Genomic DNA, 16,883 nt, shown 5'->3' with positions numbered 1-16,883 from the left:
GATTGCCCAATGCAAGGAGCCAGATAGACCTGTATTCGGAGTTGACCGCTGGGAGCCATCGTCCTACCTTAGGCTAAGGCCCCGCTCCCAGAGTCAGCGCGCCCGCACTGCAGACAGGCGGTGCGCTGACACTACACAGACCGCGATATGCGGTCTGTAGGGAGCCGGAGCGGGAGGTTTGACAGGGAGGGGGGGCGTGGCTTGAGCGGAGGGACCCGCTACTCTTCCCCCCCCCCCCCTCCCTCCACGGACTCGGGCTGAAGCAGCTGAGGGTAAGTAAAACACACACACACACACACAGACAGAGGCAGGCACTCACGCACTCATACACACACACACAGACAGAGGCAGGCACTCAGGCACACACACACACACAGACAGGCACTCACGCACTCAGACACATACACAGACAGGCACGCACGCACTCAGACACACACACAGACAGGCACTCACCTGCTTTCACTCCACACTCCTCCCCGCTCCCTGAAGCCTCTCCTCCTCCCGAAGCCTCCCCTCCCCATTGGCTCACAGCCACACCACGTGAAGCGTCAACGCTAGGGAACACCATTTTCTTGTGTCCCATAGCGGCTGACGCGCCACAGCGTGTAGTCAGCTGTGCCGCCAGGGGGGACCGGGACCGGCTCGCGAGGATTCCCCTGCTGGTGGGTAACTCGCGACATGGCCGCCCGCGCCAACGAGCGCAGCGGGACCGAGGCCTAAGGGTAGTGGATGTCATTGGATGCCCCAGCTGCCATCGGATGTACCACCAGATGAACGGTGACGAACTGCAGAGTGTGGTAACATGTCCCTAACATGTTGCTCATTTAAAACATTTTTGATGTACGTGCGATACTTGCCTGCTAAATGCAATCAATATAATTTTTAATATACTATACTATGAGACTGTGCGCTGTTTTTCTTTTCTCTGTTCATCAGTGTGAGGTTGGTTGTACTGGCTTTGCAATTTTCAGTATTTGTTATATGCTATAAGGTGGAGGTTTCTTGTTGCCTTTTCCAACCGCCATAACTTAAAGTGTGTGTGTGTGTGTGTATATAATTTTTATATGTGTGTGTGTGTGTGTGTGTGTGTGTGTGTGTGTGTGTGTGTGTGTGTGTGTGTGTGTGTGTGTGTGTGTGTGTGTGTGTGTGTGTGTGTGTGTGTGTGTGTGTGTGTGTGTGTGTGTGTGTGTGTGTAAGTGTAAATACAACTGTATGCTCATCTGCATGTCTTAGGCAGGTCTGCAACCCTGCCTTTCACCATTATCACCCAGCACACAGCACTTCCACTGCAGCAAGGGATTCTGGGAAATGACATGCAAATGAGCACACAGTGCCACTTTTTGCTTCAAAACCCATTTTTAACATGGTTCCCTATAGGCTTAAGCTTGCTGCATGGTCACAGCTTTGAGCACAGCCAGGGTTAAGGTGCATACCCAGAAAACCACCCACAGACAGCTGTTTCGACCTTAATGGGTCTCATCAGTGTGGGTGGGGTTGGTTAACTGGGTATGCAGAGAAGCTAAAGGATGGGGAAAACCATACTGAGTTAAGTTATATAATTACTACATGTGTGTTAAATCATTACACACCTTTCCTCCCATTCATTACAGCACTCTGGAGGTTTGGGACATTGTCCTCAAAAGCTGCCAGCACGGAGAGGGTTAAACGTGGGGCGTGGCTACAGCTACAGGCAGCTTAATTTATTCTCATTCCCTGGCGCGCGTCACTTCCGGCGGAGACCCCGTGTGTCCACCTCACAAAGCGGAAGTGGTTCTGTGTGAGCGAAACGCAGTAGCCGGTATCAAGATGGCGGGCGCGGACGGTGATGACTCTCTGTATCCTATCGCTGTTCTTATCGATGAGCTGCGTAACGAGGACGTGCAGGTGAGGCCCCTGGTGGTGGGGAGAGCAGGAGGCCGCGGCCACTCCTTCGGCCTCTGTGTGTGCGGTAGGCCCCGGTTTGCAGGGAGGGGCTGGGTCTCTGCATCCGGGAGAGGAGGAAGCTCACTATGTAAATAAAATAATCTGTATCTGCCTCACACGGGCTTTTAGGTAAATGGTGTTAGTAACCCATTCAAAGCCTCTGTCTTGTCTGTATGTTCGTTTTATAGATATGCATGCAGCTCTTCTAATTTAAGACATTATACATGAAATGCAATAATATAGAATATATGTGGGAATATATTAATGTAACATTGGGAGAAATTAGTTGCTGCCCGCTATCTAATTGGGTTATTCTTGAAATGTTTTGTTTTAGTGCGAGAATACATGTGCTATTTTCTTCTATAAGCATTGGCTGTGTATGCAGCACTGTATAAAGTATTTTGCAGCCCAGCCCCGTATAGTTTACAATCTATAGTTGTCTGGGGTCACAAGGAGAGCTGACGCTGATTCAAACCAGTGGATATCAATAGCACAGTGGAAAAGTGTAAAGGTACTATTGACTACATAAAATGACCCATCTTGAGTAAACTCAATGTGATGCCCTTTATAGTGGCAATCCCAGCTGCTTGTCTTTGTTTTCCCTCATTGATTTTTACAGTAGTTTGAACTTCTGTCTCTAAACTGTTATTTTCTGGGACCCCAGGTTCTTGAGATAATGACTGTAGTTACCAGAACTCTCCTTCCCTTTTTAAAAATTCAATATAGCCACCAAATCTTACTGGACCATAGGGAGCTGCAACATCATGTGTTGTGGCTCCCTATTGGATGACCATTTAAATATCTAGAGAGAATTCCAGAAACGTCACCAAGTGACTGCGAAAACGGGTTACAGAGCTAAAAAAAAACATTTTAGTTCTGTGGTTCTGTCTTAATGTTTTATTTCTATTGGGATTGCTTCTTTGAAATCCAGTGAGTAGGGAAAAATTATGGGAGGTGTGATCATTTGGGTGAAATGTGAGTGAATCTAATAGTGTGCTCAAATTCCTTAAGGTCATACGCGCCTCAAGTTTGTCAATGTTCTAATCGCACTGGCCTAGTCTGCATAGAAACATAAAGGATTATGTTGTCAAATATCCTTGCATTTCAACCCCGTCTATAAATGTTCGTGAGCACCAGCAGGAGACGGCGCAGCAGTCAGAACATCTTTTTAAATTTTCTGACATTTTAAAATTTTGCACAGGAAATTAGTGTCCAAGCTGCTGGCGGATGTGCTGAGTGTCCTGCAGATCTCGAGCACCCTACTCTTGGCGGGATCTCTCATTATTGACACCCTGCGGTGTGCTGTTGGCCATTCTGAGCCTTGAGAATCATTTAGTACCTTAACATTCCCCTAAATGTGAAGCAAAGGACGTGATCTATGTATCAATGTAAATGAAGAACAATTTTGAAACACACAAAGTATCAAAGAAAAAATCCTATTTATTTAAATTGGATTTGATGCATACAGTGCATGTATGTATGTATGTAGCCCTGTTTCTCCCTGAACACAGGAATTACTGATGCTGTCTTTCTACCTGTTGGCTCACAGGAGCATAAGGCTTTGTCCCCGCATGCTACTGCAGCGGACGCCGCAGGGACGAGAGCCCTCCCCTCAATGGCGCCGGGCCCGCTGCGAGGAGGGGGCCGCAGCGCTGTGGTGAGAGTTTCTCCTGCTCTCAATAGAATTGAGAGCAGGACTCGTGACAGAGCGCTAGGCCACGCCCCCCGGTGGTTCAGCCAATGAGGGCGAACCCCCCCCCCCCCTCCTGTCTCTCTTCCTGCAGCTCACTGCAGACCGGGGAATTGGCTGCACGCGCCGCCAGTCTCGCGCGTGTAGCGGAGGCACTGGGACCTTATGCTAAGCTTCTGCCACGGAGAGCCTGCGGTGATACACTTACTAATCTGGTGCAGCGCCTCCACCTGGGAGGGATCCCAACGGAGTGGGAGGAGCCCCTCACAGGCACAACCACAGTGATCACACACTTGCATAAAACAGAAAAGGTCTTTACTGAACATATATATCTCTTACCACTCTATAATGAATAAGAACACCATACCAAGGCGTACCCCACACCGTGTCCACAGTACGAGAGAAGTCCCTTTTGTCACTTATCCCAATAGTGTCCCCAAAGAACCCACCCCTAGAGGCGTGATCAGGGCCTGTGATGAACCGGTATGTTGGTGCACTTAATAACAATACCTGCCGGGCGCTCCAGCACCCAGGCCCGCAGATACTTCGCAAAGGATCCGCCGATCCACGATGTCCTCAGCGACGTCCCTCATGGATGGTCCCACCCGGATAATGTCTCTCTCTCTCTCTCTCTTGCTATTCCTGGTTCCGGACCTCTCTTTAGGGAATGCTGTGTCCCTCACTCTCTCAACTGTGCTTCAAGGCTATGGTCCGTATACTAGGGCCTGTCCCTAAAGCAGCCACAAACTTACTTGGTGTCTCTGGGCCTATCTGGGGCCTAGGGGGTTCTCTGTCCTAGTGCAGAGGCTACTGGCCTCTGCACAGACACCTCTGTCCCCTTTCCCTTCCTGGCACCCACTGACTAACGTGGTCCCCTGCACAACCTCCTACTTCCCTTCTAGGAGAATCCTCGCGCCCTATTGGCTCCCTGATGTCAGGTGGTCGTCCCTAAGGCCCAAGGGACTTGTAGTCCCTGCCAAGAGCCTCCCCTGATTCACAGAGCTTCGCGCTCTTTATACGGAGCATGCGCAACTGTCTGGAGGACCCGCCACACATCGCACTCACTGCGCATGCACGAGCCTCAAAGATGGCGGCACCCTATGTAATACATTGCCGGGTTCTCCCGGCAACTCGCCCGCCCCCCTTTGCAGCTCCCCGGCACAACGGGTGTCCCTGCTCTCAGCGGAGGTAAGGGGGACCAGAGGACCTGGCTCTCTAAATATTTTACCTGTGTTCTTGTATATGTCATCTGGGTTGGACTTTAAAGGCTTTATCTGAGCAGTGGACAAACTGCAAGCGGCTGACACTCCAAAAATCATTTATTAAATGCAATAGAAAATTGACATTCGGTCGCGCAATAGAATCTTTTAGCAAGGCGTAGCAACAGTATAACAAACAGCAATTTGTACACACTCTTGGAATATCGGCGACACTGGCGGGTGTATGATGTCACTGGGCGTCACAGCGGATAAACAGTTTATCGGAATGGACCATTACTAGGCAACCTCAATAAATAAAGACCCAGAAAACAAACTATAGGGGTGTGGCATATAAAACACAAAAGCAATATATATTGATATAACAAAACTAAAAATACCATTTAACTAATACAAAATAATATCTAAATAATGACTGATAAAGAACAACCTGAATCCCGAAATAACTTGGAAATAATAACAAATTATATCTATGAAATATATAACTACTTCATAGATGTATATCAATGTATTGTCCCAGACATGTGGAGAAATCACTATAAATATACATAAGCCACCGCATCAGGCAAAAACAATCCCGAGGGAATTCTATCAGCCACAGGAGACATATTACAAAAATAAGCAAAAATTACTTTATAGCGTCTCATAGTTGTAGAAAGAAATATAAAGAATGCAAAGTACTAAAATACAATATTTACCACCCTCTGAGCAAAAAAGCCTCCAAAAACATAATCATTCCCAAGATATATAAGGTATCTAGTAAAAAAAATATATATATAGAAAGAGGATAATAGAGAAGCTCATCACTTGGGTAGAAAATGGGCATAGTGCAATGAATCATGCAGTGCCTTAGGTGTAAGTGTCCAGGGTATAGATCTAAAAACACGTTGGAGTAAGTGTGTCTATCACCCCCACAGGGAAGTGGGGGGTTCCAAGCTACCGTATATCCATGTTCCTGATAGATGTTGCTCCGTGTTCTACGCAATGTCTGATAAGCGAGGTTGGATCCTGATCTTGAACTTCTATTCAGGGAAACGTTTTTTTTTTTTTAAGAGGTCTTGTAGTTTTGGCCACAACGTACATAAATCACAAAAGTGGCACAGGTACAGACATGGAAACCTTTTCCTTATATGGATGAGTGATATTATCCCCCTATATAACACAATTGCACATAGAGCCGCCACAGCACCTAAGCAATCCTGGTTCAGGTTTAGAAAGAAAATGTGTAGAAAAGTATATTTATGAATATCATCTGCTTTAGTCATTCAATCTCTGCATTGTATCTGAGAACGACCAGGAACAGATTAAATGTGATGAAGAACTTGTTTATACAGAAGTTACTTGTCGCAAGTATTGGACCATTGTCGCTCACGGCTTGATAAACCTAAAATTGTGATTCCAAAGGAGGATGGAGGTTAATATTTTCAGCAGACAATATACATATTAGGCCGCGTCCATGGATAGTCCTTTTGGGTGCTGAGACGCGCTTCCGCTCGGCACTGAGCCCCCACAGCCGCAATGAGGGCGGCTTTAGTAGGGGCTTGCCTACGCTTCCGCGCGCTTGCGGAAGCGTAGGTCTTAGGAAAATTTTAAATTTTCCCGCTTGCTGGAGCGCAGGGCTGGTCACGTGAGAGGTTCGCCCAATGAGGGTGAACCAGCTCCGTGACGTCACTGGCCCGCCCACGGACGGCGCGCTGTTTAAGGCCAGGGAAGCACCCGCTTTCCCTCAGCCTCAGCGCGCCTCCGCCCGCCAGAAAGAACCATGGCCTAGGCCTTAAACGTCTTGTGCATAAGCACTGGACAATTTAGCAACATTTGTGTACTGGGCTATTTTTGTAAAACACCTATTTTTGCCTATCGAAAGGGTAACAACTTAGCAGAAAAATTGATTAAAGCGGAAGATGATACTCATAAATATGCTTGTACACATTTTATTTCTAACCGGGATGTTTTAAATGCTGTGGCTGCTCTATGTGCAATAGTGTTATACAGGGGGATATTATCACTCATCCCTATACAGGAAAAAGTTCCCATGTCCGTACAAGTGTCACCTGTGATACTTTGTGATCTATGTACTATGTGAGCAAAACTTCAAAACCTCCTTAAACGTTTCTCTGACCAAACGGCTAAGATTACTTATGGTGAAGAACCGACCTCATTTATCAGACATTGTGTAGGGCACGGAGCGGCATCGATCATGATTATAGATTGGAATCCCCGACTTCCCTGTGAGGGTGATAGACATGCGCTTACTCAAACACAAGGGTTTTTGGATCTATACTCTGGACACTGTTACCATTAAGGGACTGGATGATTCCTTGCACTGTGCCTGTTTTCTAGCCAAGTGATAAGCCTCTGCTTTTTGTTAATAAAACATACATACATTTTTTTTTTATTATTTTTTTTTATTTTAACTATATATCGACTCCTGGGGTTGATCTCGTCCTTGGAGACTGTTTTGCTTATGTGGTGGTAAATATTGTATTTTTGTACTTTTGGATTTTGCGTTTGTCACTCGTCCTCCGGAGTCGCCGGTGTCGGTGATATTCTTGGTGAGTATATAAATTGTTGGTTGTTACGCGGTGTTTGTATGCCTTGATAAAGGTCCCATTTTTCTATGGTTTTATATTGCATGTAATGCTTTTGAGTGCCAGCTTGTTGCTGTTCCTATGTTCGATTTGGTTGGGTATTGGGATTCCTGACTTCTGCTGCAGGCACCATAACTATTGGTCTGTATTGATAATTTTTGTGTGCCAGGTTTCACAACTTTTTGCCTTTTATCTGAGCAACACCATCTTTAATGTTTCCATTAGTTTCAGTTGCTATTTGTATTCCATATATACTCTGCTTAGTACAGTATTTTAACATTTTCTGTTACTGGTATGCTAGTCAAGAATTTACTAACATAAGGTAATCCGTCTGCCTTTATCACTAGGTGTAATGGGTCATCTCATTGTCAGAGGAACTTCTGTCACTAGATGTTGATGAAAGGTTGTTGTTGTTGAGACCAAATACTATTCCAGTTGTAGCACCACAGATCCTGCTCTATAACAAATACTTTCTGTCTTGTCTTTCAGCTGCGCCTCAACAGCATCAAGAAGTTGTCTACTATAGCGCTGGCCTTGGGAGTTGAGAGAACCAGAACGGAGCTTCTGCCATTCCTTACTGGTACGAATTGGGGAATGGGGGCTAATCTAAACAAGTGGCCACTCCAGTCCTCAAGGGCCACCAACATGTTTGGTATTGGGGATAACCCTGCTTCAGGACAGATGGCTCCGTCAGAATAACTGAGCCACTGATTGAGCCACCTGTGCTGAAGTAGGGATATCCCCAATATCGGGCCTGTTGGTGGCCCTTAAGGACTGGAGTGGGCCACTCCTGATTCTAGTTGCTCATTTTGGTTTATCGTGTTCCTAACGCAAGCTTACAGGAAGAGAAACGCTAGAGAGCACTTCCATTTTCAGTCATCACTGATGAAGCGATGACTTCAGAGAAGTGAGCATGGTACTGGGGTGCTGTGGCCCCTCCAGCACTCACAGGGTGAAAGTTGGTTTCACTACAACCCCGCCCCAATCAAATATAATTACTGATCCTGAAAGTTGGCCTTCATAGAACCTTTTGTCGTCGTCACCCCCCCACCCAGATGGTTTTTTTCCCCCAATACTTGGAGTACGGTGTCCAAGCTGTTTAGTTTCATTTGCACTGTCACGCAGCACAGAGCGGTTTTCCATGCACTCTTTAAAGAGACTCATCAGAAAAGTGCCATTTCCAAGTGACAAAGGCGCTTCAGCACTGAATCCATCCAAAAAAACACTTAATCACTCCATGATAAAGTGTTTTTTTTTTTGGAACACGAAACGCATAGGAGGGTTAGTGCCTCCACTTTTTTAGATGGATTAATAAAGAATTATTTTTAATATCAATTGTTTGGGACCCACTTTTTGGCTGCTGTGCCAGAACCACCTTGTTCATTATCAGAAAAGTGGTTTTATTATGAGCTCCTCCGATAACAAGCTATTTGAAGGTGTGCCGCCTCAAATACTTCTCTCGTTTTTTTTATTTTTTATTTGTTTTTTTATTTTATGTACACAGTACACCTTTTTGTTAAGGGAACAGTTTGACCGCTTGCATTGTGCTTTTTAATGTGGTGTTTTCCATTTATTTATATATGTTGCAAACTAGAGTCACCTCAAACTCATACTTTTACCTGAAATTTGGGTGGCTGCTATTTTCCATATAGAAGTCGTTGGGTTAAATCTTAAGTGGTAAATGTTAATTTTAACATTTGTAAAGATTGAAACCACACATCATATAACTTCTGTGGGTAAGATAGTGACAACTCTCCACATACAGCATATAGTAAATAGAAAATATCACTTGTGAGCACATTCCCATGTGTCAGACAGGTCTGCATCCCTGCCTTTTCCCATTATCTCTTAGCATACAGTGCTTCTACTGCAGCCTGGGATTCTGGGAAATAACATGCAAATGAGCACCTTTTGCTTCAAATCCATTTTAACATGGACCCCCAATAAGCTTGTGCCTGCTGTTACACCGCTTGGATTGAAAAGAACATGTTTACGCCAGTTTTATGTGCTTTTGTTTTACCTGCAGAGGACTGCACCATCCCACATAGCCACCAAAAACGGCTTTTTGTAAAGCATTTCATTCGATTTAGCTTCAGAACAAATCTAACCCCATGCTAACAGCAAAAGTGAATTACCAGTTGAATATCGTAAGGGTCTCTTACCGGGGAAGTGTTGGTCAATCTCTGTTTGGGGGACACTAGTTTCTCATCTTTCCTGCCGTAGTGACTTATACAGGTAGTCCTCGCTATCCAACGTTTCTCTTTACAATGAATGGCATATTACACGCTTTACAATGCAACCATATGGGCTGTTTTTCTCTGCCTGAATGCGTTATCCAACGCTCACCGCCACTGATTAACATGGGATTCTCCTTACAACGGTTTCACTATCCAACTCTACTTCCAGAATGGATTCCGTTGGATAACAGAGACTGCCTGTATTTGCCTTTATGGGTTTTAAAGGTGCAATCCCACGTAGATTGCACAGTTGCATTTCTTAGAGGCTTGTGAATCGGGAGTGTTTGTCACTCAAGTGTTTTCTTTACACTTATCCCACCCTGTCCTTATCAGAGCGCCAATAAAGGTGGGGGGACGGACTGGCTGTACACAGTGACATCCTATACAAGGGCAATGGAAATTAAACGACTCCCTGGTATAACTTTAAAAAATAAATTTAATACTTATACTTTGATAGTTTTTGTGCCAAAATCTCAAATCGCCCAGATACGAGAGCGTAAAAAGATAATTGGAATTAGTCCACTTAGATCCTAGGAGGCATTGCTCCTCCCCCCCCCCCCCCCCCGAAATTACAATTGCTTTCTTTACGGGCCTGTGAATGGGGAATGTGAGGTTTTTGTTTTTTTCTCTTTCTTTGGCTTTAGCTACACTAATATAATTCATGCAATCCTCTATTGTAAGGTAACAAAGATAGCTATTACTTATTTTACTGCTACTATATATCTGAGATCCGTCTGTCACACTCGTGACGTCACATCTGACGTCACTACTGCCTGACGCGCATTTTGTTAGTCAGAACTTCTTGCAATCAATCCTATACTGTATAGAGCATTCTACAAAGCTAATTAGGGAGTGTTTATTTACCACACTGTATGTGTAATAGGAGCATGCACTTGGAGGGTATACCTCTTCCACAGCACCACACTACACGGTCTGAGCGGCTACTCTCTACTTGATAGATTAACCTCTTCGTCTTTCACACTTTCACGATTTGCATCTTTTTCTTTATCTCGCTGTTTACCCCTACAGTGATTATTAGATGAGGACTGTGTAGCAATCACCAACACATCAGAATTACTATATGGATTATGTACCTTAGTGATTCCATCACCAGGAACCAGGAATTTCCCATCCTATAATACAGTATGTAGATTACTGGACTAGTATCAAAGGTCGGAGCTTCAGGTATTTTAATTTTCTTCTCCAGCATGTCTGCTGTTTTTCTTAAGTATTCACATTAAGTTCTATTTTAATTTTAGAGGTCTTAGAGTGCATCACATTGGGAATCTTTTTATATATAATTTTTTCACTTTAGTTCTCAGACAGCACCCCTCTTCTGATTCTAAGCTGAGCAGGCACCCCACCAACCATTAATATTTGTTAAAACAAAGTCAAGAGCTAATGCCACTAAGTATTATCACTGGCATTAGTTCACTTTGGTCCTAGGAAAGATTGACCCTTTAAGACTTTTGCCAATAGAAGACTTGTAGAATGGGAGTGCAGTCGGACTTCTGCCACGTGGTCACGGGCAAGACTCATGATGAAGTGGAAACGGAAGCAGTCTCCACCTCCAGTTCTGATCATTCTTGCACACCATCTCCAGAACACATTAAAAAATGGCCTGATGTGTCCTAAAGACAGCTGGCATGCCAACCCTCCTGATGTACATGATATAGTGCAAGGTCATTCTAAGGGTTGTACATTTTTAGGCATAAGGACAATTTAAAATCCAATGAACATTAACATCAGACGCTGTATATATTCTACAGGGGATTTGGAAAAAATATTTAAAGAAAAAGGGGCACAAGCGTAACCACTTTTTTAAAGACTTTGTGCACCGTAGCATTTCGATTTAAGGGAACATTTCGATAGAACTTGAAGGCATCTTAGTTATGCTTCAGAGTAATCGGCGCAGCTGCTTGTCGGATGGATCTCTGCACTCTGAATTGATCCCCCAGGCTGCAACTGTAGGGTGCTGGGATCCGTGACGACCATTAGCTTTAATGCTACAGCAGATAGGGAAATGGGCTGTTGAGGTAATTCCTGTCGTCAATTTCTCTGTCGAATTGTTAAACATGCACCCCCCCCAGCTTATTTACATGAAGAATTCTTCAGTACTGCACAACAGCATCTGTTATAATGTTCCTTAGTTTTGTTACATTTACGTTTTTAAAGCCATTTTATTCCTACAACAAAATTGGCTCAAACGAGCCAGAAATTTGCATGTGGGAAATCTAGGCAATTGCCATAAAAAAAAACCTTGACATTTTTTCTTCATTCAATAAAGGGGGTGGGCGCTAATTGAGACTTGTTCCAACCTTGTGGTTGATTTAAAAAAATATAAATTAAAAAAATTACATATGCCTGTCCCCTCCATGTAAAAGAAAAGAACCCAATTAGATTTATGAAACCTACCGCTGACATCTGCTACCTTTTTGATCCTATTTGGGATTGCAGCTTTAATTACCGTATATTGCCAACACTGTTCCAAAGCGTCTTAAATGTAGGTACAGAGGCCCAGCTTCCCCAAAAATGTCTGATTCAAATCCTAATTTCATGGGTGGCTAACACCTTCATTGCCTGAGGGCCTTCAACCTCTGTGGCCACCTCTGCTCCTGCAAATGATTGCAACATCCTTTCTGCAGTAAAAAGGCATGACATATCCCATACAATAGGGCTTCCAGGTGCCACAAATATGGATGTACAACGTATATTGGGCAAAGTGGTTGTACGATTCTACCAATAGGAGGTAACCATGTTGCATCTCAACCAGAGTTTAGTTATAGCTGCAGTTGTATTTGGGGGAATTTTGTTTCCTCCCCACCCAGCTTTATAAAATTAGAGGCAGTGGATCGTAGCAGGTCCCCAAAAATGTTTTAACCCCATCAGTGTAATGTGCGTCCTTAAAAAGATTCAATCGGCAGTAAAATAATGTGGTGTGGTTTTTTTTTATTTTTATGTGCATTTTGTAATATCCTTTACGGGCTGGTGAATTCAAGCATATCAGCTACTTCCGTATAGAAATTAGGAAGTCATTGATGAACACAAACTATTCTAGTTTTGAAAACTGAGTCTCTACTCAGAATATTGTAAAAACCTAAGGCCTCGGACATGGTGCAGGGAGCGGCGCTGACCCGTGCTGAGGCGCGCGCATGCTTACCAGTGAGCCCCTGCAGCCGCAATGAGAACGGCTTTAGCAGGGTCTCTTACCTAATCTTTAGTTTCTGCGCTGGCCGGAGCGCAGGGCCGGTCACGTGAGCGGTTCGTCCAATGAGGGCGAACAGCTCCGTGACGTCACTGGCCCGCCCCCCAGACACGCCCACAGACGGCGCGCGCTCTAAGGCCAGGGAAAGCACCGCTTTCCCTCAGCCTCAGCACGCCTCCGCACGGCTTTAGTGTCTATGGACTAAACCTAAGGCTTGTTTGCAAGGAACATTTTTAAAAACGATTAAAAGAAAAAACAAATACTTCAACTAAAGTACCAGTGACGGTATGTTTTAAATGTTGCATCTGTTTGTTGTTGGTTCACTTTGGTACATAGAGGGTTTTGGACTGTGGAATCCCCATAAGTGACCTCGTGTGTTGCATTCCTGTACACACGGTACAATGATAAAAAGGATCCTCCCTCATACACGCTATCACAAAGAAATGTAAAAGATAATGAATGTATGGGAAATTGGTCACAGAAGATAAAGCCAGGGCGGGGATGGCATGTGCAATAATGACGTGAGCATGAAGTGGGGCTAAAGCTTTTAAGTACATACAGGCATACCCCGCTTTAAGTACACTCACTTTAAGTACACTAGCGAGTAAGTACATATCGCCCAATAGGCAAACGGCAGCTCGCGCATGCGCCAGTCAGCACATCCTGAACAGCAATACCTGCTCCCTACCTGTACCAAAGCTGTGCGCAAGCGGGGAGACTATAGAGCCTGTTACACATGTGTTGTTTACATCAGTTATGCATGTATATGACGATTGCCGTACAGTACATGCATCGATAAGTGGGAAAAGGTAGTGCTTCACTTTAAGTACATTTTCGCTTTACATACATGCTCCGGTCCCATTGCGTACGTTAATGCGGGGTATGCCTGTATTGCAAATCTACCTCCAAGGTAGTATTTTCTGAAATACTACCAGTGACATGCACTACCACAGGGAGACAGTCAGAGATTAGGGAGGTTAATGCATTGCTAAGAAAGTGGTGCAGGAATGAGGGGTTTGGGTTTTTAGAGCACTGGGACTCCTTTTCTGAGAGGTGCCATCTATATTCTAGGGACGGATTGTACCTCAATGAAGAGGGATCTTCTGTGCTAGGGGGGAGAATGTTAAAAAGGTTGCAGGAGATTTTGAACTAGGAGGAGGGGAATGAAACATAAACTAAATAGAATAGATTAGGAAATGGCAAGGGGTTATGGGGGTAGAATGGGGGCAAGTAAGTTTGGCAAGCAGCGAGATACTTCTAAAGACTAAACCAAATTGGGGCGAAAAGGCAGGAGCAGATAAGATAATAGTACAGGCTGGGGGGAAAAAAAACTTCAATGCATGCTTGCTAATGCAAGAAGCCTGAGAGTGGGGGGGAGGGGGGGTGCTTGAATTAATAGCTGCAAGGGTGCAGTATGATATCGTAGGCATTATTGAAACATGGTGGGATGAAACTCATGACTGGGCAGTTAATTTAGAGGGTTATTCCCTTTTTCGGAAGGATCGAGCAAATAGAAGAGGTGGAGTATGCTTATATGTTAAACCAGCTCTAAAACCTATTATAAGGGAAGATGTTTTTGAAGGGAATGAAGACCTTGTGGCTAGAAATTTCAGTGGAGGTAGAAGTACAAAGAAAATGTTTGTAGGGATATGCTATAAACCACCAAATATCTGAGAGATTGAGGAAGCTAAAATACTTTTGCAAATGGAGAAGGCATCAAAACTAGGTCATGTTTGCATAATGGGTGATTTTTATTATCCAGACATAGACTGGGGCAATGAGATTAGCATTACAACAAAAGGAAACAGGTTTTTGCGGGTGCTTAAAGACCATTATGACCCAAATTATTGAGGCACCAACCAGGAGAGAGGGGCAGTACTGGATATGGTAATATCAAACAATGTACAAGTAATAGCAAATATTCAAGTCCTGGAACATTTGGGTAACTGTGATCATAACATGGCCTAATTTGAAATAAATGATCAAAAAGCAGATTACTTGGGTTCAACAAAGACCGTAAACTTTAGGAAGGCAGATTTGAATAAACTGAGGACTAACCTACAAGTAATACATGGGGATGATGCTTTTGCAGGGATACATGTCAAATATAAATGGGCAGTCTTTAAAATATTGTTCGACAAGCTCACATACTTATAACCCAAGGATATACACTGATAAAAGAAATAATTCATAACCAATGTGGCTAAATAGGTCGTGGAGGAAATGGAAATGAGGTAGGTGTTTAGATTTCTTGGGGGGCATTCTATCAGAATTATAAGCAATGTAACAAAAATTGCAAAAGGGCAATCAAATTGGCAAAATGGATAATGAAAAAAGGATTGCAACAGAAAGTAAGATCAACCCTAAAAGTTCTTGAAGTACCTTAATAACAAAAAAATCAGAAAAGATAATATAGGACCCTTTCATTGTGAGATGGGCAAGCAGATTATTGGAGATAAGGAAAAGGTAGAGGTATTAAACAAGTTTTTTGCCTCTGTTTTCCAGGTAAGAATCAATTTTAATAGTAGTGCCGCAGGAGGAAGGCACAACCTCTGTATTAATGAACAATTGGTTAACTGAGGAAGTTCCAAGGTGGCTTGACATAATTAAAGTAAATAAGGCACCTGGCCCCAATGGCATACATCCAAGAGTTCTCAAGGAGTTAAGTTTAGTAATAGCCAAACCATTCCATTTAATATTCAAGGACTCCATTTCCACAGGCTCAGTACCTCAAGATTTGCGTAAAGCAGATGTGGTGCCTATATTTAAAAAAAGGAGCTAGATCACAACCGGGGAATTACAGACCTGTAAGTCTGACTTCAATAGTGGGGAAGCTACTTGAAGGTTTAATACAGGATAATATTCAGGAATACCTAATGGAAAACAAAATTAGTAATAGTCGGCATGGATTTATGAAGGATAGATCATGCCAAACTAACCTTATTTGGTTCTTTGAGGAGGTAAGTAGGAATTTAGACCAGGGTAATGCAGTTGATGTGGTCTACTTAGATTTCGCAAAGGCTTTTGATACGGTTTCACACGAGTTTGGTGTACAAAATAAAGCAAATTGGACTCCGTAAAAATGTGTGCAGCTTGATTGAAAACTGGGTTGAAGGATAGACAACAGAGGGTTGTCATAAATGGAACTTATTCAGGTTGGGCTAAAGTTGTGAATGGAGTACCTCAGGGATCTGTGCTAGGATCACTGTTTTTTTAACTTGTTTATTAATGAGCTTGAGGTTCGCATTGAGAGCCAAGTCTCTGTCTTTGCTGATGATACTAAATTGTGTAAGGTATTAGAATAAGTGCAGGATGTAATTTCCCTCCAGAAGGACTTGGAGACTGGAAACCTAGCAGGTAAATGGCAGATGAGGTTTAATTCAGATAAATGTAAGGTTATACATTTGGGATGCAAGAATAAACAGGCGACTTACAAATTAAATGGGGATAAATTGGGGTAATCCTTGATGGAGAAGGATTTAGGAGTACTTGTAGACAGTAGGCTTAGCAATAGTGCCCAAAGTCATGCAGTAGCTGCAAAGGCAAACAAGATCTTATCTTGCATTAAACAAGGAATGGATGGAAGGGAAGTTAACATTATGCCCCTTTATAATGCATTAATAAGACCACACCTTGAATATGGAGTACAATTTGCGCACCACTCCTTCGAAAAAAGACATTATGGAACTAGAGTAAACCATCAAATTAATAAAGGGCATAGACAATCTAACTTATGAGGCGAGGCTAGCTAAATTAGATTTATTTGCATTAGAAATGAGGCATCAAAGAGGGAATCTGATAACTATATACAAATATATTCGGGGACTGTACAAAAGACTCTGGTCATCCCTTAAGGTTGGAGGAAAGGAGATTTCACCAGCAACGAAGGAAAGGGTTCTTTAGATGAAGGGCTGTTAAAATGTGGAGACTGTGATGGCAGATACAATAGATTTGTTCATATAAAGGTTGGACATCTTTTGAGAGAGAGAGAGAGAGAGAGAGAGATATACCAAATAAGTAAAC

General features: G+C 43.5%; 1 protein-coding gene across 1 annotated transcript in view; it reads left to right on the top strand.

Annotated features, from left to right (window-relative positions):
• The first annotated feature begins 1,726 nt into the window (after nt 1–1,726).
• The window catches only part of PPP2R1B (protein phosphatase 2 scaffold subunit Abeta), a 41,106-nt gene continuing 25,949 nt past the window's right edge, over nt 1,727–16,883 (top strand). The window contains exons 1-2 of the mRNA XM_075604405.1: nt 1,727–1,884; nt 7,908–7,998. Coding sequence (XP_075460520.1) covers nt 1,807–1,884; nt 7,908–7,998 — 169 coding nt within the window. The 5' untranslated portion in view covers nt 1,727–1,806. The remainder of the gene's footprint in view (nt 1,885–7,907; nt 7,999–16,883) is intronic.

The sequence above is a fragment of the Ascaphus truei genome, chromosome 6, assembly GCF_040206685.1.
Source record: "Ascaphus truei isolate aAscTru1 chromosome 6, aAscTru1.hap1, whole genome shotgun sequence".
Lineage (NCBI taxonomy): Eukaryota > Metazoa > Chordata > Amphibia > Anura > Ascaphidae > Ascaphus > Ascaphus truei.
The sequence above is the reverse complement of the archived record's forward strand: the minus strand, read 5'-3'. Positions and strand labels throughout refer to the sequence as shown.